Source organism: Meles meles, chromosome 3, assembly GCF_922984935.1.
Source record: "Meles meles chromosome 3, mMelMel3.1 paternal haplotype, whole genome shotgun sequence".
Lineage (NCBI taxonomy): Eukaryota > Metazoa > Chordata > Mammalia > Carnivora > Mustelidae > Meles > Meles meles.
Genome location: NC_060068.1, coordinates 49,114,133 through 49,140,202, shown reverse-complemented (window position 1 = coordinate 49,140,202; position 26,070 = coordinate 49,114,133). Strand labels below are relative to the sequence as shown.

The 26,070-nt window shown below is 39.8% G+C and overlaps 1 protein-coding gene across 2 annotated transcripts in view; it reads right to left on the bottom strand.

The window, feature by feature from the left end:
* EPB41L4A (erythrocyte membrane protein band 4.1 like 4A) overlaps positions 1-26,070 on the bottom strand; it is a 257,445-nt gene that overhangs the window by 146,174 nt on the left and 85,201 nt on the right. For both annotated transcript variants that reach the window (XM_046000708.1, XM_046000707.1), the window contains exon 3: positions 2,688-2,792. In XM_046000708.1, coding sequence (XP_045856664.1) covers positions 2,688-2,792 — 105 coding nt within the window. The remainder of the gene's footprint in view (positions 1-2,687; positions 2,793-26,070) is intronic.

Genomic DNA, 26,070 nt, shown 5'->3' with positions numbered 1-26,070 from the left:
ACAAGTTCCCTGCTATGTGAGGTCCATGCGTCCCCAGGGACATGCTCTCCCAATCCACCAAGGCATGATCCTCTGTCAAGGGGAGGGAGGGACGGCGTCTAGGGTTCCTCATTGATGTATGTGAGTCACCTCTTCTTAATCTTCATCTTTCTTCCCTTTTACCCCCAACTCCTTCTCCTACTTTCTTTATTTGCCTCAAGAGTTGACCTAAGAGGTCCCTCTTAGGGCCTCAAAATCTTTTCCATGTGGATCTTACTTATTTTAAAGATTGTTACAAAGCATTCCCTCTTAAAAGTAGATATTTTGAAGAAAAAAAAAAGTAAATATTTTGGTGCATAAAAAGCAAAGCAATACACAAAATCCAATCTAATGGACTGTAATTCAGGTAAATTCCTAGAAATCATTAAAGACAAAAATTTTTCCATTTTTTGTGTCCTGTGCCATTCTAACATAGAGTTATTCTTTAAATGTTTACCTTAAGTAAGTATGGTCTATGTAGACCTGCTCCTACTAACACAGATAGAAGACACAGAAATAGGAATTTAGGTTCATCAACAATTTCCCTAGAAATAAAGTTGAGCCTTGGGTGGGTGCCTGGAATGAAGAGCCTGCCAGAACTACTGCCCCAAGGGAAATCCTTTGTTCTGCCTCAATACTCAAGAGAAGCAAATCAGTAATGGAATCACATTTTCTACCTAGATACACTATCAGCCCTCCAGTATACTTTGATGAAACGATGGAGTCTCTAAAGGGGGGGCAAATTTTCATAATCTCCTTACAGTTTCCTACAATTAAAAATACATGTAAGACAATCAGACAATACACTTGAGCATGAAAAGACTAAGGAATGTGTATTAATCAACTCTATTTTATCTTCATTCCCTAGAAATAACTAAATTCAGGAGGCAAAAAGATGTTTTGTTTTTTTTTTTCACATGATTTACACACCTGGTGTTCTTACAGTATCAAAAAAAAAAAAATGACTTAAGAGCGTTCTCCTTCTAACTGTAATGTGCCTTCTTCCAAAACCTTCACTGCAAACACATCACAAATGCCGACCTTTAAGAATAAGGTAAGAGAAAAACATTTTTTTGTTGTTTTAATATAAGCCCTAGAAAACTGTGAGTCAATACCAACTGCTAATTCTTTTTGTAATGATACAGGCCATTGTTTGACATTCTCTGGCAGGGCGCCTGGGTGGCTCAGTTGAGATTGTCTGACTTTTCATGTATTTTCTTCCTTTGCAAAATTTCAAAAAAAAAAGACAGAGAAAGAGATAAGGTCTATATAATTTTAGCAAGACAGTCAATCTTTCCAGGCGAAGTCTGACATACTAGATAAGACCAGGAAACAGTAATTTTCTCTACTAAGAAAAATGTTCTTTCAAAAATATGAATGTAATGCAAGATAGCTTCTATAGCCTTCAATTTAATCTTTCAATGTAGATTTACAGTTCTGCAGTATTCACTTATGGCCCAGGACAGAATTCAGGGAACCCCTGAAGATGTCCATTTCCCTTTCTTTGAAGTGTGCCTTAATGACCATTTGCCTTTAGAAAGTTACTCCTTTCTAGGGAAAGCTCACCAACACACCCAATTTTTTATTCCTGCTTTGTGAAATCCTCCTGTGAAACAAAACGGATTATGAAACTAGCTCAGGAAAAATCCCAAGTTATCACCATCAACAGCATTCCAGTTGTCTGTCTCTTCTCATCCTAGCACATTCCTGTGACCGGGACAGAAAAAGCCCTCAGACAATCATGTGCCTCACTGAATAGATCCCAGATGATCCACTGGAGGCTGGGAGAACTGAGGAAGGAAGAAGCCAAAATCTTTCTTCCAAAAGGAGTTGAGTAACATGAAAAATAAAAGTCAAATGGGACTCTTAAGGTAAGCATATAAGAACTCTGCATAATAAGACTGTGTCTGAGTTTAAGACACCTCTTAGACTAAAATAAAAGGCACTAATGAATATCCTTTCATACCCCCAACAACCACCTCCAAAGTCTTTTTCCTCTGCTTACCACCCAAGAAATAGCTTTTCAACCTTATAACCATATAGGATCTACACTAACCAATGTAGTGAGTTTCTTCACTAAGAAACTTTCCACCATTCAACCAACCAGCTAGGAAGATGTTAGACCTTCATGAAGACTGACCCCAGACACCAAAAGTTTGGTTGCCTTTATTACTTACTCCATCAAGTTCATGAGTGAAAACTCCTACTTATTTCTTTTGTAATTACTCTCCCAACTTCTAACGCTTAGATAAGCACTTTTCACACTATTTTTTTTCTCTAACCATTTATTTTCTTAAAAGGCAGTAAGTAGTATCTGTCCCTTCAGAAGACTAGCCACTTGCCTCCTAACACATTATCTGGCTTATTTAGTTCTCCTAACAGTATACATGAAAAATACCCTCTATGATACAGCTGTAAAAATGTAAACCAGCGAAGTCTTCTGCAAAGAGGAGTACACACATATAAGTTGTGAATCCTGCCACTCTATATAGATTTTTGGCAGAAAAGAAAAAAAAAAGCTAAATATATTAGCAAGTAAAACATGTTCGAGGCTTTCAAAGTCATTTTTGGTTACAAACAAACTACCTACTTAAAACCACATCAGCAAAGGCCAGAGAGAGAGTGAACTTTATAACCAGAAAAATTGAATACGAAGTTATTGTACTCACTGTCTGATGGCTTCTGTCACAGTAACGCAGCCCAAAATAATCTATCTCCACGAGGTTTATGTGACGGAATACGTGGTCAAGGACAACAGAACCTTTCGTTGACTTCTGCAAAAATAATTCACAGTTTTATTTTTTTAACATGGTGTCTCATCTTTCTCAGTAGGACATAGTCACAGCTCTCATCTTCTCTTAGCTTCGCCCACAATGGAAGTGATTTTATTAGCCCACAGTTCCCTCTTCGAGTTTTGCCTCAATTACAAAGAAAAGCAGGGTTGCAAGTAAAATGTATTAAAGAAATTCCTTTGAAAAAACCATTTTTAAATTGTAGTGGGTTTTTAATTAATATAAGCTTCTTTTCTTAGGGGATTGTAAATTATCTTCCGGACAAAATTCTTATCTTAATAAAGATAATCTTTTATATGAAGAGCATCTAATGAATTCATCAAAAACCACTCATGTTGGTTAAAATCTCACAGTTCTTTCAGTTGAAAAAGCAATTTTCACCTACAGCATTACTATCACAACACAGAAGATACACAGAATTAAAATAACAATAGCCAAAGCTATTTATTTTCAATCCTCAACTAATAAACCCACAGATTAAAGCTGCCCAAGTTAATGTTCTGAAAAGCCCTTGTGAAGAAATTTTACTTTATCTCTTTCACATAAGGAGAGATGTAAAGAGAACATTTCCCCTGCTTTCTAAGATCTAATATATTAGACCTAATATATTAATTACCAATTATCACATAGCTGAAGATAAACATTTACTCACAAGCACTACTGCACATATCATATTAATCTTGAAAACAATCCATTTCGGAGGTCCACTGATACAGACTTTTCCTTTCTCTTGCCCCACCCAGGCAGGTACAGCAGGGGAGTAGAAGTCCCCAAGAAGTCTCGCACACTGCGTTAATGAAGTAGGGCTTCCTTCAGCTGGGGTTTTCCCCAGAGAATTACCATCACTCGTTTGCTTGCATATGGACAGTACTCAGTATTGCACTGCTTTTAGGAAACGAGTTGTGACATAAGGGAGATGTTTTGATTAAATGCATTGTAAAATGGTGCCTGGGTGGCTCAGTGGGTTAAAGCCTCTGCCTTCCACTCAGGTCATGATCCCAGGGTCCTGGGATGGAGCCCTGCATCAGGCTCTCTGCTCAGTGGGGAGCCTGCTTCCCTTCCTCTCTCTCTGTCTGCCTCTTTGCCTACTTGTGATCTCTGTCTGTCAAATAAATAAATAAAATCTATAAATGCATTGTAAAATGGATGAGAGGTGATAAAGGCACACACTGAGAGACTGTTCTTGCTCCAAATCCCAAAGGTATTTTTGTTTCCTTCTACTAAATTACCGTGGTTAAACTTAATTGTATCTTTTTCAAAATCCAGTGGATAATTCATAAGCAAAAAGGCCTTCTGTGATGGATCTTTGGTTTGGGACATGTTCTATACTAACAATGCCACGTCCAGTCAATGTTTCTTTCTGCTCACGTACTTACACGTTTAGCTAGGGTACAAATCTGGAAGGAAAATTACTCTTTCTAAGGATATGCATACTTAAAACTACAACAGTCACTGCCAAAAAGACCATTACAATTTATTCAATGAAAGTACATTTCCTCATACCTTTGCCAACAAATTCTCTCAAGCAAAATTTTCCCCATCTGACTGAACAAAAAAGAGTGGAGAGGGTAACTTTTAATTTGCATTTTCCTGACACTTATAAAAGCAGGTGCTCTATCATCTACCTACTAACCAACTGCATTTCTTGGCATTTGGGTTAGGCATTCTCTAACTTGAAGTTTGTGAGCAAATTCTCCTAAGTATTTATAATAACACAACCTTTTTAAAAGATTTATTTATTTGAGAGAGAGAACATGCATACAAATGGGAGGGACAGAGGGAAAAGGAGAAAGAATCTTAAGCAGACCCCCACACTTAGTGCAGAGCCAGAGGCAGGGCCAATCTCACAACCCTGAGATCAGGACCTGAGCCAAAATCAAGAGTGAGACGCTTTCTCGACTGTGCCACCCAGACACCGCTGTACAATTTTACTTTGTATATTTAGCTTTTTAATCCCATATGTAAATTACTTTTGTTCTTGGGATAAGGGCCTAACTTTGCCTCCCAATGGACAGACATTTTATTGAAAAGGTCGTCATTTCTCTTGATGTGATAAAAACTTCATCCTTTACTAAATTAGCCCTTACTCTATCCCACAGATTATTCCTGAACCAAACCTCCAAGATTTTAATGATTCAGTTTTAATGTCATTTGTTGGTATCCACCATTCTTTTCTAAAATTGTCTTTGCAAATTCTTAGATATTTTTCTCTATTAGAGGATATTTAGTAGCAGGTTGCTATTTTTTTTTTAAGTTTTTATTTAAATCCCAGTATTAACAGACCATGTTACATTAATTTCAAGTGTACAACATAGTGATTCAGCACTTCCATAGATTACTGGGTGCCCATCAGAACAAATGCCCTCCTTACCATCACCTATTTCACTCATCCCTTCCCCCCTCCCCGTCCCCCGGAACAATCAGTTTGTTCTCAATAGTTAAGAGTCTATTCTTGGTTTGTTCCTCTCTCTTATTGTTTTCCCTTTGTTTGTTCTGTTTCTTAAATTCCACATATGAGTGAAATCATAGAGTATTTGTCTTTCTCTCACTGACTTACTTTACTTAACATTGTTCTCTAGATCCATCCATGCTGTTGCAAACAGTAAGATTTCCTTCATTTTTATGGCCAAATAATATTCCATTGTAGGGGCACCTGGATGGCTCAGTCAGGGAGCATCCATCTGACTCCTGATTGAGACACAGGTCATGATCTCAGGGTCATGGCATAAAGCCCCACGTCAGGCTCTGCAACTCAGCAAGGAGTCTGCTGGAGATTCTCTCTCTCCCTCTACTTTTGCCCCTCCTCCCTCAAATAAATGCATAAATCTTTGAAAAAAATATTCCAGGAGTGTCTGGATGGCTCAGTCAGTTAAGCATCTGGCTTACTTAAGCCTACTTAAGAGTCGTTCTCTCCTTCTTCCTTTGCTCCACCACCCAAAAAAATTCCATTATGTATATATATCACCTCTTCTTTATGCATTCATCTACTGAATAGACACCTGGGCTGCTTCCATAGTGTGGCTATTGTAAGTAGGCTGCAATAAACACAGAGGTGCATATATCCCTTTGAATCAGTATTTTTTGATTCACTGGGTAAATACCCAGTAGTATGATTGCTAGATTGTAAGGTAGCTCTATTTTAACTTTTTGGGGAAACTTCATATTGTTTTCCACAGTGGCTACACAAGTTTACACTTCCACCAACAATGCAAGAGCATTCCCCCTCCTCCACATCCTTGCCAACACCTGCTGTTTCTTGTGTTTTTGATTTTAGCCATTCTGACAGGTACAAGGTGATATCTGATTGTAGTTATGATTTATATTCCCTTGATATCTCTGTTGGCCATGTGTATGTCTTCTTTGGAGAAATGTCTGTTTAGGTCTTCTGCCCATTTTTAAATTAGATTTGCTTTTTTTTTAAGTTGTGTAAGTTCTTTATATATTTTGGATAGTAACCCTTTATCAGGCATATCATTTGCAATATCCACTCCCATTCTGTGGGTTGCCTTTTAGTTTTGTTGTTTCCTTCCCTGTGCAGGAGCTTTTTATTTTGATATAGTCCCAATAGTTTATTTGTACTTTTGTTTCCCTTGCCTCGGGAGACATATCTAGAAAGTTGTTATGGCCAGCGTCAAAGAGGTTACTGCCTATGCTTTTGGACTCACATTTAGGGGGGTTTTTGTTGTTGTTGTTGTTTTTAAGATTTTATTTATTTATTTGACAGACAGAGAACCCAAGTAGGCAGAGAGGCAGGCAGAGAGAGAGAAGGAAGTAGGCTCCCTGCTGAGCAGAGAGCCCGATGCGGGGCTCAATCCCAGGACCCCGAGATCATGACCTGAGCTGAAGGCAGAGGCTTAACCCACTGAGCCACCCAGGCACCCCACATTTAGGTTTTTAATCCATTTTCAATTTATGTTCGTATATGGTGTAAGAAAGTGGTCAAGTTTCATTCTTTTGCATGTTGCTGTTCAGTTTTCCCAACACCATTTGTTGAAGAACCCTTTTTTTTTTCCATTGTATATTCTTTCCTGCTTTACTGAATATTACTTGACCATATAATTGTGGGTTTTCTTCCGGGTTTTCTATTCTATTCCGCTGATTTATGTGTCTACGTGCCAGCACCAGACTGTTTTGATAACTACAGCTTTGTAATGTAACTTGAGGTCCAGACTGTGATGCCTCCAGCTTTGCTTTGCTTTGCTTCTTTAAGATTGCTTTGGCTATCCAGGGTCTTTTGTGGTTCCATACAAATTTAGGATTCTTAGTTCTAGTTCTGTGAAAAATGTTATTGGTTATTTTGATAGGGATTGCTTTAAACGTGTGGATTGCTTGGGTAGTATAGACATTTTAACAATCTTTGTTCTTCCACTCCATGAGCACGGAATATCTTTCCATTTCCTTGTGTCACCTTCAATTTCTTTCATTAGTATTTTATAGTTTTCAGAGTATATGTCCTTCTTCTTTTTGGTTATTCCCAAGTTTATTCCTAAGTATCTTATTATATGGGGTGTAATTAAAAACAAAAATGTTTTCTGAATTTCTCTTTCTGCGGCTTCATTATTAGTGCACAGAAATGCAACAGATTTCAGAACACTGATTTGTAACCTCTGACTTTACTGAATCTGTTTATCAGTTCTAGCAGGTTTTTTGGTGGAGTCTTTTGGGTTTTCTATACATAGTGTCAGGTCATCTGCAAATAGTCAAAGTTTTACTTCTTCCTTACCAATTTTGGATGTCTTTTATTTCTGTCTGTTGTCTGACTGCTGTGGCTAGGACTTCCAGGGCAATGTTGAATAAAAGAGCTAAGAGTGGACGTCCTTGTCATGTACCTGACCTTAGGGAAAAAGCTCTCCATTTTTCCCCATTAAGGATGATATTCAGCTTGCTTATTTAATAAATAACTCTATTGGGGTTTCGACTGGAATTAAACTGAACTGGTAGACTGGATGACCCGGGGCGTAATGATAGGATATTTACAAAGTGAAACATATGGTTTTCTCCTATGTCCTTCACGGATGTTTTATACTTTTTTTTCATGTAGGTCTTACAAAATTCTACTCAAACTTTATAGCGGGCAAAATTTACAAAGTGCCCTCTCCCCCCAAAAAAATCCTGTTCTAATCCCTGGAGCTGATAAAATGAACTGTCCGTACTATGACTGTGTTATGTTATAGGTCACAGTTAGCCTTAATATCAGGAGATCATTCGAGTGGATCTGACCCAATCACAGGGGCCCTAACAAGCAAAACACTTTCTCCACCAACAGAAACGGGCAGAATGTAAGTCCAAGCTTTTCAAAGCACAGAAACAACTCCGCGGGTCCTTGCCACTTGAAAGATGGAGGGAGCGTCTGAGATAGCAGTGCTATAGCACCCTCAAGGAGCTGAGAGCAGACTCCAAGTAAGGAAATGGGAACCTCAGTCCTACAGCCACAAAAACTGGATGGAGCTAACAACCTGAGTTTGGAAGCAGATTCTTCCCCAGAGCCTTCAAAGAAGGACCCTGATCACCAACACCTTGACTTTAGCCTTCTGAGAGTAAGCACAGAAACTAGCCATTCTATCCTGGATTTCAGACCTACAGAATGGTAAGATAATAAATAGGGGTAGATAGGTTTAAGCTACTAATTTGCAGAAATTTGTTATGCAGCAACAGAAAACTAATATATGCTTATTCATAGCTATTTTATCATTTTACTGTTGTTTTATTATACTTTCTGATTTCTAACATATTAGCCATTAATTCTTCCACATTGGTCTATTCACCGCCATCTTGCTAAACTTGTATCAGTGAAAAGAATTTGTCTACCAATAGTAAATTGTTCTAGTTTTTCTTTCTTTTTTTTTTTTTAAAGATTTTATTTATTTATTTGACAGAGAGAGATCACAAGCAGGCAGAGAGACAGGCAGAGAGAGAGGGGAAGCAGGCTCCCTGCTGACCAGAGAGCCCGATGCGGGACTCGATCCCAGGACCCTGAGATCATGACCTGAGCTGAAGGCAGAGGCTTAACCCACTGAGCCACCCAGGCGCCCCCTAGTTTTTTCTTGTCCAAACTCCTCCTCCATATATTCTTTTCCTTACTGCATTAGTTGGGGCCTCAACCAAAGGATGACTGGTAGTTGTGAGAACATGATCCTAATCTTCTTCGTAACTTTAACGTAACTGCTTCTAAAATTTCATCACTAAGTATACCGGCTGCTCTGTACCCCTTGTATCTACTCTTTATCAAATAGAAGGTTCCTTTTATTCCTACTTTTTGGGTTTTTTTGTTTTTGTTTTGTTTTATTCTGTTTTGATTTTTTAATTAAGAGTGGGTGATAATTTTATCAAGTCATTTATGGGAATCTGAAAGGACAAAAATCATGTAATCATCTATGAGTTACATTAGAAGACTTTCTAATGTCAAATATTCTTCATGAAGAATTTTCTAGTTTAATTCTTCCATTCTGGGTATGTACTATCAAACCCCCTCCCTACTTGGAAAATTCTCCCTCCCACCCTGCACGTCTTTGTAGAGGCAGGAAACAGACTCCATACCCCAACTCCTGGCAGCTGAGCCACAGCACATGATCCGGTTTCAGCCAAGGACTCTGACTTCTCAGCAAGTGATGCAAAGACAGATGAAGACCTGAGAATTCATTCATGACAATGGCTCCCATTGGTAGGGTATCCAACAGCAGAGGCATGCAGAGGTGAAGTCAAATAGGACAGGGAGCAGTGATGACTGATTCTTAAGCCAGGTTTCCCAGCATTCTTGAGGTACTAAAGGGAAACAGCCAGGCAATCCACCTGGCTTCCCTTCCCTTGCCCCACAGGAACACTAATTGTGTACGTTTGGACCTAAGAGCCATGCCAGGGTCCTCGGTAAAAATCCTAGGAATGCAGAAAATTGGGTCCAATGGTATATTCAAAATATCAAATATACTCAAAATACCAACGGTTTATCCTGGGGATAGAAGTGCAACAGGCAGATCTCTTGGTTGCCAACAGTAACAGATGACTCTGATGAAGTAACCAAGGAAGTTCACTGAAAGACACTGGTTTTATCTCACAGTCTCTACGGTGCTACCCTGATGGTGGGTCTGTATTCTCCTAATCCCAGTACAGCCACAATCACTAAGCATGGAGCCAACCTTCACCCATCACCACCTCCCTCCTGTGGTTCTGCCCAGGTTTGGGGCTTTAGTTTTCACCTACAGTTGTTTCACATTTGCCTTTTGCCTCGGGAATTTTTTTTTTTTTAATAATTTCTGGCTGACTGAGATCCACCTTTCTTACTGTCCAGGCTGCTGTGGGTAACACATGCCTAGCTTTCCTCTTACTTGAAAATACTTCTGGAAGGCTGACATATGAGCCTAGTGTTCCATTTCGATCTAATCCCTCCTCTGGATCCACTTTCCTACCCAGGCACAGACAGGAACAGACAGAGTAACTAGAGCAAGTAGAACCACATAACTCCACCTAATTCCTCTGTCCCAAGCAGATGGAAAAGTGCCTCATGAACAGAAGAGGAATGAATTCTGCTTGAAATTCTCAGCACTGAGATGGGGTAGAGTTTTGGGGGAAAAAAAATAAGTATATATATATATACATATACATATATATAAATCAAGGGTATCTTTATGGGGGCGCCTGGGTGGCTCAGTGGGTTAAGCCTCTGCCTTCGACTCAGGTCATGATCTCAGGGTCTTGGGATCGAATTCCGCATCAAGCTCTCTGCTCAGCAGGAAGCCTGCTTCCTCCTCTCTCTCTCTCTCTCTGCCTACTTGTGATCTCTATCTGTCAAATAAATAAATAAAATCTTTAAAAAAAAAAGGGTATCTTTATGAAAAACACTTTATGCCTATAATTTCACAAGAAATGTTAGCTTCTTTATACATATATTTATAAACAGTAAATAATAGCCTACTCATGAAGAATACACACAGAAGCAAGCTTAGAAAACCAACTTAGCAGTTTGCAAAGTATATGGAAATAGCAGAAGTTTCATGCCCAGAAGGAATCACCATTCTCCAAAACTATCACTCCGAAAATACCAGAGCAGAGTCTGTCGATCCTCTACAACAGCTTTTTATTTATATAGAATCTGGTATGGAAAAAAAATTTTTTTAAAGATTTTATTTATATAACAGAGAGAGATCCCAAGTAGGCAGGGAGGCAGGCAGAGAGAGGGGGGGAAGCAGGCTCTCCGCTGAGCAGAGACCCCAATGCGGTGCTCGATGCCAGGACCCTGAGACCATGACCTGAGCCAAAGGCAGAGGCTTAACCCACTGAGCCACCCAGGTGCCCCAGGTACAGAAAATTCTTTACAAATATCATCCTTTAGCTCCTTGTTATCCTCTATGGAGAAACCACAAGGAAAACATGCAGTGTTCAACAACAAATCCAGAGCTGATCTAAGAAAATACATGGGATCTTGTGATTCCCTCAACAGATTCCTGTTATGTTGCATGTCTATACATGAACCTGGACCAGAGGCAGAGGAACCTCAGAAATTCTGTATTTCTGTCCTGACTTCAAGCACATTTGTCCATGAAAACTTCTTCACTTCTCATCTCTCATATTGCACTATGACAAGACTCGGAAACCATGGGCGCCATCAGTCAATTAGCTACTGGGGTTGGGGGTACACATCACCAGCCTGCATTTCTGCCAGTCCTGCCCTAACCAGCCCCTTCCAATCACCCTGTCCCCAATTTGTATCCCATTATTTATGCCTTCTACGCTTATGGAAAATTGCACTCTTCACGTGGATTCTTCACAGAGATTGCCTATGAACTGTATTTTTACAGTCCAGTTCAATCAATGAGATTTTACAATCTCAATTCAGATTGATTGTCTTCAAGTTCAGAGGAAATCATCCTTGAATAAAGAAATGAAGAAGTGACAGAGAATGGACATGAGAGCCAAAGTAAGTGTACTAGGCAAGGAACAGGCCAATTGCAGGATATATTACTAGAAAAGGATAATACCATTGAGGATATAATGAAAGAAACATATGACTTCAAATATTTATTGCATATATTCAAATTGAGTATATTCAAATATTTATTGAGTATGCACAATTCAAATATTTGAAATTTACAGTACATGTAAGCAAATGATTAATCTCCAGAGGATGGAAAAAGCGTGCTAACAAATGCCACAGAACAAGATGCACCCCAGACCATAACAGAAAGAAGCTCAATGGGGGAAGCAGTTCACTGCCCTATCAGAACCCTGGAGAAGTTCTGGGGCTATGGAGTGACTAAGAAACTTCTAGAAAGTGAGACAAAGAAGGACTTGGTTATCATCAGGAGCTTTTTTATGCATTTGACTAGTTACCCTGAATGCATTTTACTTGCATTAAAATATGTTTTAAAAGAAAAGGTATGCCAAGTAGGAACTAGTCATTACCTGTTATTGTTCATGGAGTAATTGTTTGTGGATCTGGTTGATTGCTGTGAGTGTTAAGTAAGGAAGATGCCTGGAGACAAAATAGGGATACGTGTTTCGCTGTCAATTTCTTGACATTTCTAAACAATTCACACTCTCCATTTCCCCTCTCAAAAAAGCTACTTTAGGACCTTTTAATCCAAATTCTTCCCAAGCTCCTTGGAGAGCTAGCTCTAATCATTACAGGCCATTATGTTCCAGTGTTGAGGCTACATGACCCCAAGTCCTTAAAACACTGAGACATGGGGCTTCACTTCTAAGTCAGATGGGTTAGTTTCATTTTAAGTTTAAAGAAAATCTTTTTCTTAACTTTACTTCTTTCAGTACATGGAAAAAAAAATTTATTTTTTTTTTTAAAGGCCAAGAATGGGATTGTATTTAGCACCATCAATTTCTTCTGATCATTTCTCGGAGAAAATCTCTACCAAAATGAGAAATTCCTCGAGATAAGATAAAACTGCAATCACAGCACTTAGCAACATATCCAGGGACTCTCATAAAGATCAATAAATTACAGGGATGCCTGGGTGGCTCAGTCAGTTGAGCATCTGCCTTCAGCTCAGGTCGTGATCCCAAGGTTCTGGGATCAAGTCCCGCATCGGGCTCCCTGCCAAACAGGGTTGGATTCAACCTCTCCCTGCTTCAATCTCTGCCTGCCTCTCCCCTTGCTTGTGGTTGCTCTCTCTTTCTTTCTCTCTCTCTGACAAATAAATAGATAAATAAATAATCTTTTTTTAAAAAGGTCAATAAATTACAAGGTGGTCTTAGACACATAGTGGATCTCCACAAGTAAGACTTGAGAGAATGAGCCAAGTGGCAACACAACTATCAAGAAAGGAATTCTTGAGAGCTCCTTGGTCCTTGGCCTGCCTGCACTGTTCTCTCTCTGGGCTATCTTCCCTGCCCTGGCATCGTCAAACCCCCACTTAATCCATCAAGATCCAGTTCAAATGCCACCTTCTCCACAAAGCCTGTCCTTATCTCCTCAACCTTATTATGACCTCTCCCTCTACCCAACCTCTAATTTTTGCCTGCCTCTGAGACTTAAACTATTCTACCTTTGTTAAAGCAATTGCATACTTCTCTTCACTTTTCTATTAATATTTAGACATTTTGAAAGCAGGTGCTGAGGACTACACACCACTTCCTTTCCATGCAGTTCAAGAATTTACACAGTGTCAGAGCTCCCTAAAAATTCTCTGAATTAATACTAAGAGCCAACAAACAAGGAAGAGGGAAGTGCAATGCTGGAAACATGGTGGCCTGTGACTTATACCTTGAGTTGTCTGGGTTTTTTTTAAGATTTCTACTTTCCTCACCAGTCAGACCTATGAAAGCAGAAAGATGGATGGATTCATTTATCTTGACCTCAGTAGATCCGCTGAGTCAAAGCTACATAGTTTACTTTTAGTTACACATTTGTTTCAGTGTTCTGTAATTCCAACAAACTCGATGGGCTCTAAAGGTAGTTTAAAAATAAGTTTTAGATTTGAAACTTATATGAAAAAATAAAGGGGCCCTATATTAAATGTTTCTATAGAAAATTTATATAGGGATATATAGTTTTCCTTGGGCAATAAAATAAATCTGACATATTTTTGTTTGCTATCATAAGGAAATCAAGAGACTAGATACAAAGCAGTAAGAAAAAAATCAAGAAAGAAGTATCTGACTTTTTCCAACTCCACTCAGAAAAAAGTCACTTAATGTTACAAGATATTAATTTACTTTTCAAATGAGAGTAAATGCCTGTGACATATTTCTGGATTGTGAATTAGATGCCACTAAATCTAGGCAAATAGAGATAGATTACTTTTATTACTGACACACTAGCAGGATTCTGGAAAGAACAGAGCTACAAGAGGCTTATAATCTTGAGAAATACTCCCAAATAGGACAAGTTTATTTGAAAACACCGTCAGTGAGGATTTCAACCAGAACAAAGAATTTTTCGAATGAGTAATAACACCTTTGCAGATTAACACGACATTATAAACCAGAAAGGCAGGTTTTTGCCAGCTGCACAGAATGATAACTATTACACTTCAGACAGTTTACTCCTTCACAAAGGGGAAAAGAACCCTTTAAAATTTTCCTTAATGTTATGCCTTTAAAAATGCACTATATTTTTAGTTAGTGTTTTTAACATAATGGATTCCAAGTTCTGTGGGGGAACATGAATCACGTTACTTTTTTTTTTCAGCTCAGACCTGTTAGGATAAAGCAGAGTAGGAGCATGAAGGAGAGCTGCTTCAGGCACCAACAGTAACGGCTTCTCAGACCAAGTTTTGTTGGCCAACATCTGATGGTTTTCGATTACGTCACCTTTATCCTCTAGGTGAGGAATCTATAAAGGAAACCCTTTTTTAGCCATTTAAAATAAAAAGTAAAATGTTTGTTTTTCAAGGCACTGTCTATATTTTTCATATATAAAAGTTTAGGGGCACCGGGGTGGCCCAGTTGGTTAAGTGTCTGCCTTTGGCTTGGGTCATGATCCCATGGTCCTGACATGGAGCCTACTTCTCCTTCTCCCTCTGACCCTCCCCCCTGCTTGTGCTTGCTTTCTCACTCTCTTTCAGTAAACAAAACATTTAGAAAAAAAAGGTGTGCTCACACAGATACACTTTTCTCAGACTTATCTAATGTTTCGGCCATCTATTGCTGTGTAACAAATCACCTCAAAACTTAGTGGTTTGAAGCAACAACAATTTGCTCTTGATTCTGCAATCTGGGTAGGGCTCAGAAGGGAAAGATGGCGTCTGTTCCATCTGGTGTTGGCTAGAGAGGTGCACGTGAGCTCAAGAACCCAAGACGGCTTCATTCATATATTGACACCTCACCGGGGTAAGGAATGACTGGAGGCTGGCTTGGCCTCTCTCCTTCCCTTCACTGTCTCTCATCATCTAGAGCCTCTCCCTTCGGAAGGGTAGTCTACCATGGTGACTGAGGGCTCTGAGACCACAAGAGTGAAGCTGCCAGGTTTCTTAAGGCCCACACCTGGCACAGCCTCCCTTGTGCTACACTCTATCAGTCAAAGCAAGTCATCCGAGATGGAAAGGGAGGGGAAACAGATGCCATCTCTTAATAAGAAGAATAACAAGGAAGGATCACTGGCAGCCATCCTTGCACACAATCTACCACATCTCACTCCCCAGTTTTTGTCTCTAAACTGGTTATATTCTTCATGATGTTCTTCCTCTGCTCAACTCATCTTCGCTGTAACAGTCTAAATTACAACAATGGAATAAATAAATAAATTGCAACAATGGACGGAGAATAAATCTTGAGCATCTGTATTTACATCACTATGCTAGACACTTTCATATATTTTATTTCATTTACTCTCCACAAGAGCTATGTAAGCTTGGCGTTTTTATTACCATTTTACAAATGAGATCGCAGACATTGGGAAAGGATAAGCAGTTTGGTTACAGTGACACGGAAATAAGTGGTAAAGGCAGGACTCTGACCCAGAAATATCAGACCTAAAACTCTTGAGTTCGTGCTCTTACGTAACTGGTTCTCAAACCATGGTCTGAGTATCCCTGGGAATACCTAGAGGTGTATCCAGTAGTCCATGAAGTCAAAACTGTATTCTGAATATTTTTTAATTTATCATCTTTTCTCTCACACAAGTAGCTTTCCAGAGGTTACAGGGCAAAGGACCTCACCACAGACAGTGCAGACAGCAGATCAGAGAATCAGCTATTTTCTATTAAACCAGGTCTTAAATAAACTTGCAAAAATATTTAAAAAAAATTACTCTCCTCATCTAAAATTGTCTAATTTTGGAAAATACAACTATTTCTATAAAAATATTTACACTGAGGGCACCTGGGTGGCTCAGTCAGTTGAGTATGTGCCTTCAGCTCAGGTCACGATCCCAGAGTCTCAGGATGGAGCCCCTCATCATATCGGGCTCCCTACTCAGCGGGGAGTCTGCTTCTCCCTCGCTCTCTGCTCCTCCCCGCTGCTTGTGCTCTCTCTTTCTTTCTCTCAAATAAACAAAATCTTAAAAAAAAAAAAAATTTACATTGACATGTAATGCGATTTTTAAAATGAATTAATTTTATTTCTTAGCTTTAACTTATAATACTGTAAATATACATAGATAAAACCCTGTATTTATTTGAGAGAAAAAGAACAAGAATGAGAGAGAGAGAATGCATGCACAAGAAAGGGGAGGAGCAGAGGGAGAGGGAGAGGGAGAGGGAAAGCATGTCAAGCAGACTGCCCCGCGAGGGCAGAACCCGACTCAGGGCCTTATCCCAAGACCCTGAGATCATGACCTGAGCCAAAATCAAGAGTCAGACTCTTAACCACCTGAGCTACCCCGGTGCCCTGGTCCTCAGGAATTCTAAAGCATGTAAGGAAATTCTGAGACAGAAAAAGATTGAGAACTACTTCACCATACTAACAAGGGTGCATTATTGATGACACGTATTATGAAACAGATTGTGTTCTTGATTCTCAGGTATTTGGGGGGGGGGGACTTATAAACCTTTCTTCAGCTTATAGATGAGGACACTGGGATCCACTAGATGAGTAAGCTGCTCACAGGTCACAGGGCTAGCTACTGAAGTTCTAGGAATAGAACCAACACCACATAATTGCCACCGCACAAACATCTGCCTCTGTCTCTTACAGATCTTGTTAGAACACGAGTTCACAACAAATCTTGTCAGTAATAAAATAAAACTAAAAGAAAAAATGAAGCAGTTCACAAGGAAGCTCAGAGATCAAATAATAGATAGCATCATTCTTTGCCGAACGAAATCAAAATTTCCACAGTAGAGACCTATTTTCAAAACTATATGTAAAGCATACGCTTTAGTTTCATCAAATGTGCATTAAAAAACTCAGTACCAATAAACAGAAATGTCTGCCAACACAAGTCAAATTTTTATCTTTCTCCTATATGTCTTGGACATCTTCTAAATGTTTCAAATTAATGAATGTTATGAATCTCAAAAAACAATTTTCCTAAATGTACTATGGTATCCTGAATTAGATTCTGGGACCAACAAGAGGGCACTAGTGGAAAAACTTGAAATCCAAAAATAATCCATAGTTTCGTTACTAGTATTGTATACAATGAATTGGCTGTATTATTTCCTGGTTTTGACAAATATAACATGATTACATAAGATGTTAACATTAGAGGAAGCCAAGTGAAGAGCATTTAGGAACTCTCTTATTGTTTGCAATTCTTCTGTAAATCTGATCTGAAATTTAACCTCTGATCTGTAATGAACAGAATGGAACAGAAACCCTACTAACTTATTCTATGCATTGCAGATCAGAGTAAAATCAACAGCGAAATATCAGATAAGACATTTCACAACCTAAGACTTTATTTTAACAAAAAGGAAAAATGGGTTATATATCTTCAAAATAAAATTCCTGAGAATTCATTAATAATCTTGATTTAGGACATTTAAGTGATTATATTTTAAAGGTCATAAGCCTTGTAGAGCAGAACATGTTAAGCCAAAGATCTGTTTTACAAATATAATCTCTCACTTAAGATATAATCATTTAAACTTTAATCTGAATGATGGAAAGATGATTTCAAAACTTTAACTGTACTATGTTTATTATTATTATTTTAAGTAGGCTCCACACCCAGCATGGTGCCCAATGTGGGCTTGAACTCATGACTCTGAGATGAAGACCTGACCTGAGATCAAGAGCCAGATGCCTAACCAGCTGAGGAACCCAGGTGCCCCTATACTGCTCATTATTAGCAACTATAAATTCAAAACTAAAAACAATATCCTATTTTATATAAAAGGTTTAGGGGTTTTTTTTTCCTCTTTTTTGAAGATTTTATTTATTTGAGAGAGAGAGAGAGCACGTGAATGGAGAGGGGAGGGGCAGAGGGAAAGGAGAAGCAGACTCCCTGATGAGCGGGGAGCCCAATTCAGGGCTTGATCCCAGGACCCTGAGATCATAACCTGTGCTGAAGGCAGATGCTTAACTGACGGAGCCACCCAGGCACCCCAGAAGGTTTAAGTGTTAAAAATCTGTTCATTTCAGGGCACCTCGGTGACTCAGTCAATTAAGCCTCTGCCTTCGGCTCAGTTCTTGAGCTCAGAGTCCTGGGATCGAGCCCTGCATCGGGCTCCCTGCTTGGCAGGGAGTCTGCTTCTCCCTCTGGCTGTTCATGTTCACTCTCTCTCTCAAATAAATAAATAAAATCTTTAAGTCTTCAAAAAAATAAAAATAAAAATCTGTTTATCTCATACTGTTTTTTCCAGGTATGCTTCAGGGAAGATTGCTGCCAACTTGTTGACTCTCTTCCCATCAAGAGGTAGGACTAATTCTCCTCCTTGATTCTGGCCAAGCCTACGACTACTTCCACTGATACGGTATTGTGCAAGTGTCCCCAACCCAGTTCCAAAGTAGCTTTTAAAACAACTAACTGCTTCACCAATGGTTCCTGGAACCCTTGAGCTACCATGAAAGAAGTCTAACCACCCAGCTCAAGAGACCATCTGGAGAGACCCTGACTGGGCCCCACCTTTCAGATGACCTGCCAAGACCCCTGGCCTGTGAATGAAGACATCCAGAACAGCACAACGGTATGATCAATACCAAGTGTCCCCGGGACAACACCGCATGGAGAAAAACTGCCCAGCTAAGCCTTGCTCAACGTTGTGACCTATAAAACATGAGACATAATAAAGTGGCTGTTGTCTCAAGCTACTCAGTTTTGGGTAGTTTGTTATACAACTAAACAACCACAGATAATTAGACAATGGTAAAACTCAGTTGTTCTCCCCCTAGAAATGCAGATCTCTATGACTAGTCAAAGCCAACCCCCAACAACACTGTTTATTACTTCTGTCAGCCCATTACAAGCTAGACAGGTAAAACAGTATGTTAGATAGGAAAGCTTCAAAAACTCCTGATTACGAGCTGTTGTGTACCCACCTTTGATCTCCCAGCACCGGAGCCCTTCCTGTCATCTTTGTTTCTGGCTTACCTCAAAGCTTGTCCCTGCCTATCATGGTACTAGCTTGTTATCTAGAACTCTTAAGAGTCTCCATTGTTAACGTAATAAATATTTGATTTCCTTAACTAGAAATTCCCATTTGTTACCAATGTTTCTTTTTCCTGAGTGGTGCTCCCCTTGGGTAAGACACATGTTCCCAGACTCCTGTGTTATTTCAACGTATTATCGTGATCGAGCCCTTATTTTGCAGGAATTCTTGTCAGGATTGAGAATAGGAATTTGTTTCTTTATCTTGTACAATATCCTCCGTTTAATGCAAAAATGCTTACATTTACAAAAAATGGAATTATAAGGAAGTGAATAAAGTGCTGTAAAACCTAAACTCCCTCACACAACACAGTATGTGCTCGGTAGAGCAGGTCACATTTTCTTCTGTCAGATGATAACTCCATTACAACGGAGACACATGCAGCTGTGAATCCAAAGTTCAATGGAAAGAGGGGAATCAGACTTAAAACGCACAGTCCCACATGAATGATGATTGTTGCTTTCATCTCCCCAACAATTAGAGAAGGCCAAGAAATTAGTCCTGCCCTCTCTTCCTTCTTGCCTGAGTAACTGAAAATTTCAGCTGAAAAGCCGCAAGTGCCCCTTCTTCTTCCTGAGTATTCATTAGAGAGGGACAGTAGACTCAGGGCTGGGCAAGGGGTCATCTGATGGGGTTGGAGGTTGAGTCAAACAAGCCAGGATGGCTGTTGAGGAAGGCAGTGGCCGTGCAGAGTTGGGGGACTGGTTACATGGTAAGGAATGAAGCATGATGTACATTTATCGAGAAAAAGAGGAGTTGGGTTTTTCCAGTTAGAGAAGGGAGTAACACATGTGGGAAAGGAGAAAACAAGAATGAATGTGCTTTGGATGTGGAGGTACTGGTTTGAGTATCTGAATATATTTAGATAAATATAAGTTTTTATACACATGTACATTTCAGCCTTCTAGGGCTGCCTGCCAAGAGGTTATGGGAGCAATGTTATCTCAGAAGCCATGACCATACCTAGTGCCCACATCTTGGATTTCTAAATGCCATTATCCTCCACCTAGAAAACAGAGGAAATTGAGGCTAAAACAGGAAAGTAAGGAGCCCAAAATAATGTTCTGTACAAAAAAGGAAAGATGTAAGGGGGTCCTTTCAAAAGAACACAGGTGCTAACTTGAAGGGACTCTGGTCAAATCTTGGATAATGTGAGCAACAAAATAAAGGAAAGGAGTGGATTACAACCCCAAGAGGAATCTTTAATGTAAATATATAAATGAATAAATAAATAGAAGAGAAAGTGGTTCCTTACAGTAAAATGCTGATTCATCAACACCCAACAGGAATAACAGAATTAGATGGTAATCATCATTGTTATAGTTAATTCAGTCAAGAACCATCAGTAATGCTAAAACATATGGGTGAAAAGTCAGAGGAATGGGATATTTACCAGGTCTCAGAATATCTCCCCACAAAATACTTATTCACTACAAAGGATAAAACAAACTTCGCAGTGGAAAAACCTTAACCAAATCAGCAGTGAGTTTCACCAGTAGTGGGCTACAATGACATCATGTACCACCTGAAAGGATGTGACCAACACACAGGCAGTGCCACTTCTGCATTCTTCCTGCCCAAAGTACTTCGTATCCTGAGTTAATAAGAAGGCAGCATCAGACAAGCCCAAACTGAGAGACACTGTACAAAACACTCGAGCTTTAGTCTCCTGAAAAATAGTAAGGTCATGAAAGTATTAAATGTTCTAGATTGAAGGAAACATAAACAATATTCTAATAAAATTCTATGAGTAAATCTGGATTGGATTATTTTGCTCCAAAGGACAAAACTGGGAAAACAGACAACAGTCAAGTGGGGACGGTGGACTGGACGGCCAGCCTGCACCTCATTTCCTCATGCTGATAGTTGTGCCCTGATCATGAAGTAGTGGGTGCTTCTCTGTAGATAATAAGCACATTCAGGCGTAACGAGTCTCGGGTTTTCCACCTACAAATAATTTAATAAGAGAGGAAATAAATAACGATAAAGCTTACATGGTAAAATTTTAACACCTGCATTTGCGCATGAAGGGTATGTAAGAGTTCTCTGCATTGCTCTTGCATTGCTCTTGGAAATTATTTCCAAATAAAAAGTTCAAGAAAAGATCTTATCCTCTCCCATTCAAGGCACCCCCAAAGCTGCAGGCCTGTCATTCTTCTACCTCCCAGAACTTCTTGGTCCCACAGTGCCTTCTTCCTACCCTTGCTTGGCTCTCAGTCCTTTTCTTCAGGATCAGGGGAGGGAGAAATGTTGGAGGGGGAGCAGGAGGGGTAAGGTTGTGAATGCCTTACATGTTACTAGCCCATGGTCTATCGTACAACCTAGCACAGAATTCCACTCAAGTATGCCATATTATGACACTTTCTAACTTTGCCCCTTAAAAGTTCCCAGAGTGAGGCACCTGGGTGGCTCAGTGGGTTAAAGCCTCTGCCTTTGACTCGGGTTGTGATCCCGGGGTCCTGGGATCGAGCCCCACGTTGAGTTCTCTGCTCAGCAGGGAGCCTGCTTTCCTCTCTCTCACTCTCTGCCTGCCTCTCTGCCTACTTGTGATCTCTATCTGTCAAATAAATAAATAAAATCTTAAAAAAAAAAAAAGAGTTCCCAGAGTGACCCAAGAAACATTTCACATAAGTCATTTTAACATTTACAACTATTCTTACTCTTTTTCTTTTGTTAAAATATTTTTCCTACAGAAGAGTAATTCTTCAGAATTGCAGCAGTCTTGGAGCATGAGGTTGACCAGTCCTCCTCTTAGGAGTCTATTTTCCTCCTGAACAATTCTCTGGAAATAGCCTGGGAAGTCAGGTTATCTCTCCTGAAAGATAAGAGCCCTGGAGGCAGAGAGGCTGAAGGAGACAAGTCTGAGTCCAGGGTCAAGTAGGGACAGAACAAGTCGCTTGCTCAATCTGTATTTGTCCATAAGCACTTAACACAGAGACCACAAACTGGAAGACCATGTTTCACTCGCTAGTTGACAGTAAGAGGACAAGGCAGGAAATGTTACAAACGCCTCCTGCAGCAACCCGAAGCACCAAGCAAAAATCAGCAGGGGCATCCCCTCAGCTACCCTGTTTCATGGGAATGAGCTCTTCAGGTTCTAAGTCCCTGGAATTCCCTGGCCTGTGTGGTCCTCCCAGTAGGACCCTACATTAAACTATCAGAAAAGCTAAAGTGAGCTTGAATTTCCTGAGAGGTTCTGAGAGGAAAAGTTATAGATCACACAGACGTCAGGTGTTGCCATCTCTCTAGCAGCAGGATGGATGCAAAGGAAACTCATAATTATGAGTCAGATTGCATCAGGGTGCTAGATGAAGAAGAGATGGGTCAAAAAGCTTGGGAACGGAGGGGTGATAGCATGACCAGGGGAATCAGAAAACCTACAAGAAAGTACCAGAAGATGGATGGCATGAGGCACCATGGGGGTGGAAATCAAGAGACCGTGAGAAAATGACAAACACAAGGCACATTCCTGACCGCTTTTCTTCCCACCTTCTCTGCAGCAACACAATGACCAAGGAAAGCATCTTGTGCAAGGGACACATTCCTTAAGGGATCCCATCATCCAAAACTCATTTTCCCCCAGGAATAAAAGAAAAGCCAGGATGCTCTCTTAGGGCACATAAATCTACAATGACTGCCTAAATTACTAGTTTGTTTTGTAAAAACAAAAACAAAAACAACCAAAACTGATTATCTGTATTATTTGGCACAGTGGTCTCTCCTGAATTAACAGTATAGTTTACCATGAGGATTTTTAGCTATTTTAGTGTTTAGCACATCTAATGTCATCTTCAGGTTACTGATTTGGGGAGGATTTCTGCTGTGACCCTAATACACCACAGATAAAGCAATACTTGGGGGATACTTTTTTCTCAAAATAAAAAGAACTTTTTGAAATATAACAACAAATATTTTCTAAAAAAACAGCATAGTAGTTGCTAAAATCTGCTGATGTTACAATGCACAGGGGTTTTCAACTGATATAAAATAAAGATATTTGGGGTTTTTTTGGTTTTTTGGTTTTGTTTTGTTTTTTGTCTTTGCCAGGTAAAGCAGCCAAAGGTGTGGCTGTAGCATAAACACTCAGGTTCCCAACTTTCAAATTATGTGATTTTTTGATGAAATTCCTTTATTTGGGGGGAAATTCCAAGTTTAAGAGATTAAGTGAGGATTTGTTAATATTTTCATTATGTCATAATATCTCAAGGTCACATAAGTCAGAGTCCCATAAAATAGTAAAATTGGTAATACTGACATTTATTGGTACATATTAGTAATTTACATACACTAACTCACTTAGCTCACAGCAGCCCTATGAGATGGAGATAGTAATAGCTAACACTTACTATTTCTGTGTGCCGGGCAATATTCTAAGAGCACTGTATCTTTCCATAAATGTGACCATTCATTTAATTTTCACACTGGCTTAAGGAAATAGGTGTTATTCTTTTCCTCATTTTAAAGATTTATTTATTTATTTGAGAGAGGAGAGTTGGGGGAGGGACAGAGAGAGAGGGAGAAGGGGAGAAGCTATTCTCTGCTAGCACAGAACTGGAGGCAGGCTTTGATCTCATGACTCTGAGATCATGACTGAGTCGAAACCAAGAGTTGTCCCCTTAACTAACTGGGCCATCCAGGTGCCCTTCTTTTCCTCATTTTAAAGATAAGATCACTGGAACCCACGTGTTAAGTTATTTTCCCACGAACACACAGACAATAAATGACAGAGGCAAGATTAAAACCCAGGCTGTCTAGATCAAGCACCTATGCTCCAAAATGCTCTCATACTGGACGGGCTAGAGAACGGGTCTGAGGCTAGAGTGCTCTCAAAACTCCTAGGCGTTTTAAAAGTACTTTCCCCATTTCATAGACAAAGGACTCACCTGAGTGCCTGGTCAGAAATCAAAGTTGGTTGTACTTGGGAAGACACTGTGGCTGGTCCTTGGATGGGCTATCTGAAGCTAGTGACACCAACAGACCTCAAGGGTCACTATCCAGGTGAGTTAAACTGCTCCTAAAGACCAACTAGTCTCCTCCCCATTCCTCAACGGATGGGTCCCAGTTTGGTGGCTTATACTATCTATGATAACAAACACACTTATTTCTTCCAGTATTTGATGATTTACCACTGCCCAAGAGTCCTCTTAGCCTGTTGGGAAGAACTCATTAAAAGACATCAAGAACAGTTACAACCCATGTAAGAGGTCTCAGTCACTTCAACAAGGAAGAATAAAATGAATAACCAGAAAAAATAGTGCCTATGAAAAAGACAGAAGAAAATCAGGGTGGGGGGCAGGGGAAGCAATGGGGACTTTGACAAAGATACTACTAATACACACACACAAAAAGCTTTCTAAAACCAAATAACATGACTTCTAAAATTAAAATTTCAACAGACAAATGGAAAGGCACGGCCACTATTAAGAACATTCAGTGTCCTCAAAGATCAAGCATTTTAAGTAAAACTATAAGATATGGAAGACATAATCAGAAAACAGCACATGCAGAAAACAGGTCTTCCTGGAGGTTAAACAGTAACAAATGGAGAAGAAATAATTAGAAGGGAAGGAGGGAGGTGACAAAACAAATGAAAATCTCTGAAAGAAGGGATAAGGTCTCCCAAGCAAGCTCAGACAACATTAATGAGGAAACAAAAGGCATCTGCCTAGGCTTGTGAAATATTTAAACTGAGAAGGAAAATCATCTGCAACCATACATCCTAGTATCTGCATTAACATGACTTCACTATTGCAACAAACTCTTACCCAGGAAGATGAAGTTTCTCATAATTTTACTGTTTGTCTCAAGAACTTTCCAAAAACCCCTTCATCTGATAAATAGCTCAACGAACCCACATTTGAGTAAACACTCCTGACTTAGCCTACCAGTTTTAGATTACTTTATCGAAAATTTAGTCTAATTCCATGTCCTTGCACTGAACAATATGTCTCAAAACAAACCCTAAGAAACTTCATAAATTCCTTATCCTTGTCCTCCCTCCTCTGAAAGGCTCAAGGTCATTATCTACCTTAGTGCAGTACGTAGTCAACCAGGTTTTGCTTTATCTACAGGTTATTCTGCAGTCTTGTCAGAGTCAGCAGAGACTAAAGATTATAGAGTCCTTCAAACCAACTGAACAGAGGACTGACAGAGGAAGAAGAATCAGGTTAGCATCAGCTATCTCCACGGCAAGGCTGGATCTAGAACAGTTAAACAGCCACTGCTGACAGAAGCAGCTCAAGCACCGTGTTCATCACCTCTCCCGGAAAACAAAAAGCCTTTTCTGCATGTGCAGGAACTACAAAATTACTTACCCAATAAACCCAATCTAAGGAAATCTTGAAAGACGTGCTCTAACTGGACAGAGAGCTCAAGATATGGAAAACAAGAGAAGCGGAAGTGAAACAATGTAACAAGATTAACAAGTTGGGCGCCTGGGTGGCTCAGTGGGTTAAGCCGCTGCCTTCGGCTCGGGTCGTGATCTCGGGGTCCTGGGATCGAGTCCCACATCGGACTTTCTGCTCGGCAGGGAGCCTGCTTCCTTCTCTCTCTCTGCCTGCCTCTCTATCTACTTGTGATCTCTCTGTGTCAAATAAATAAAATCTTAAAAAAAAAAAAAAAACGTGACTAGGACCTTACAATTTGTCATTTAAATGTTTATTCAAAGATATACAGGGGACGCCTGGGTGGCTCAGTGGGTTAAAGCCTCTGCCTTCCGCTCAGGTCATGAATCCAGCCAGGGTCCTGGGATTGAGATCCGCGTTGGGCTCTCTGCTCAG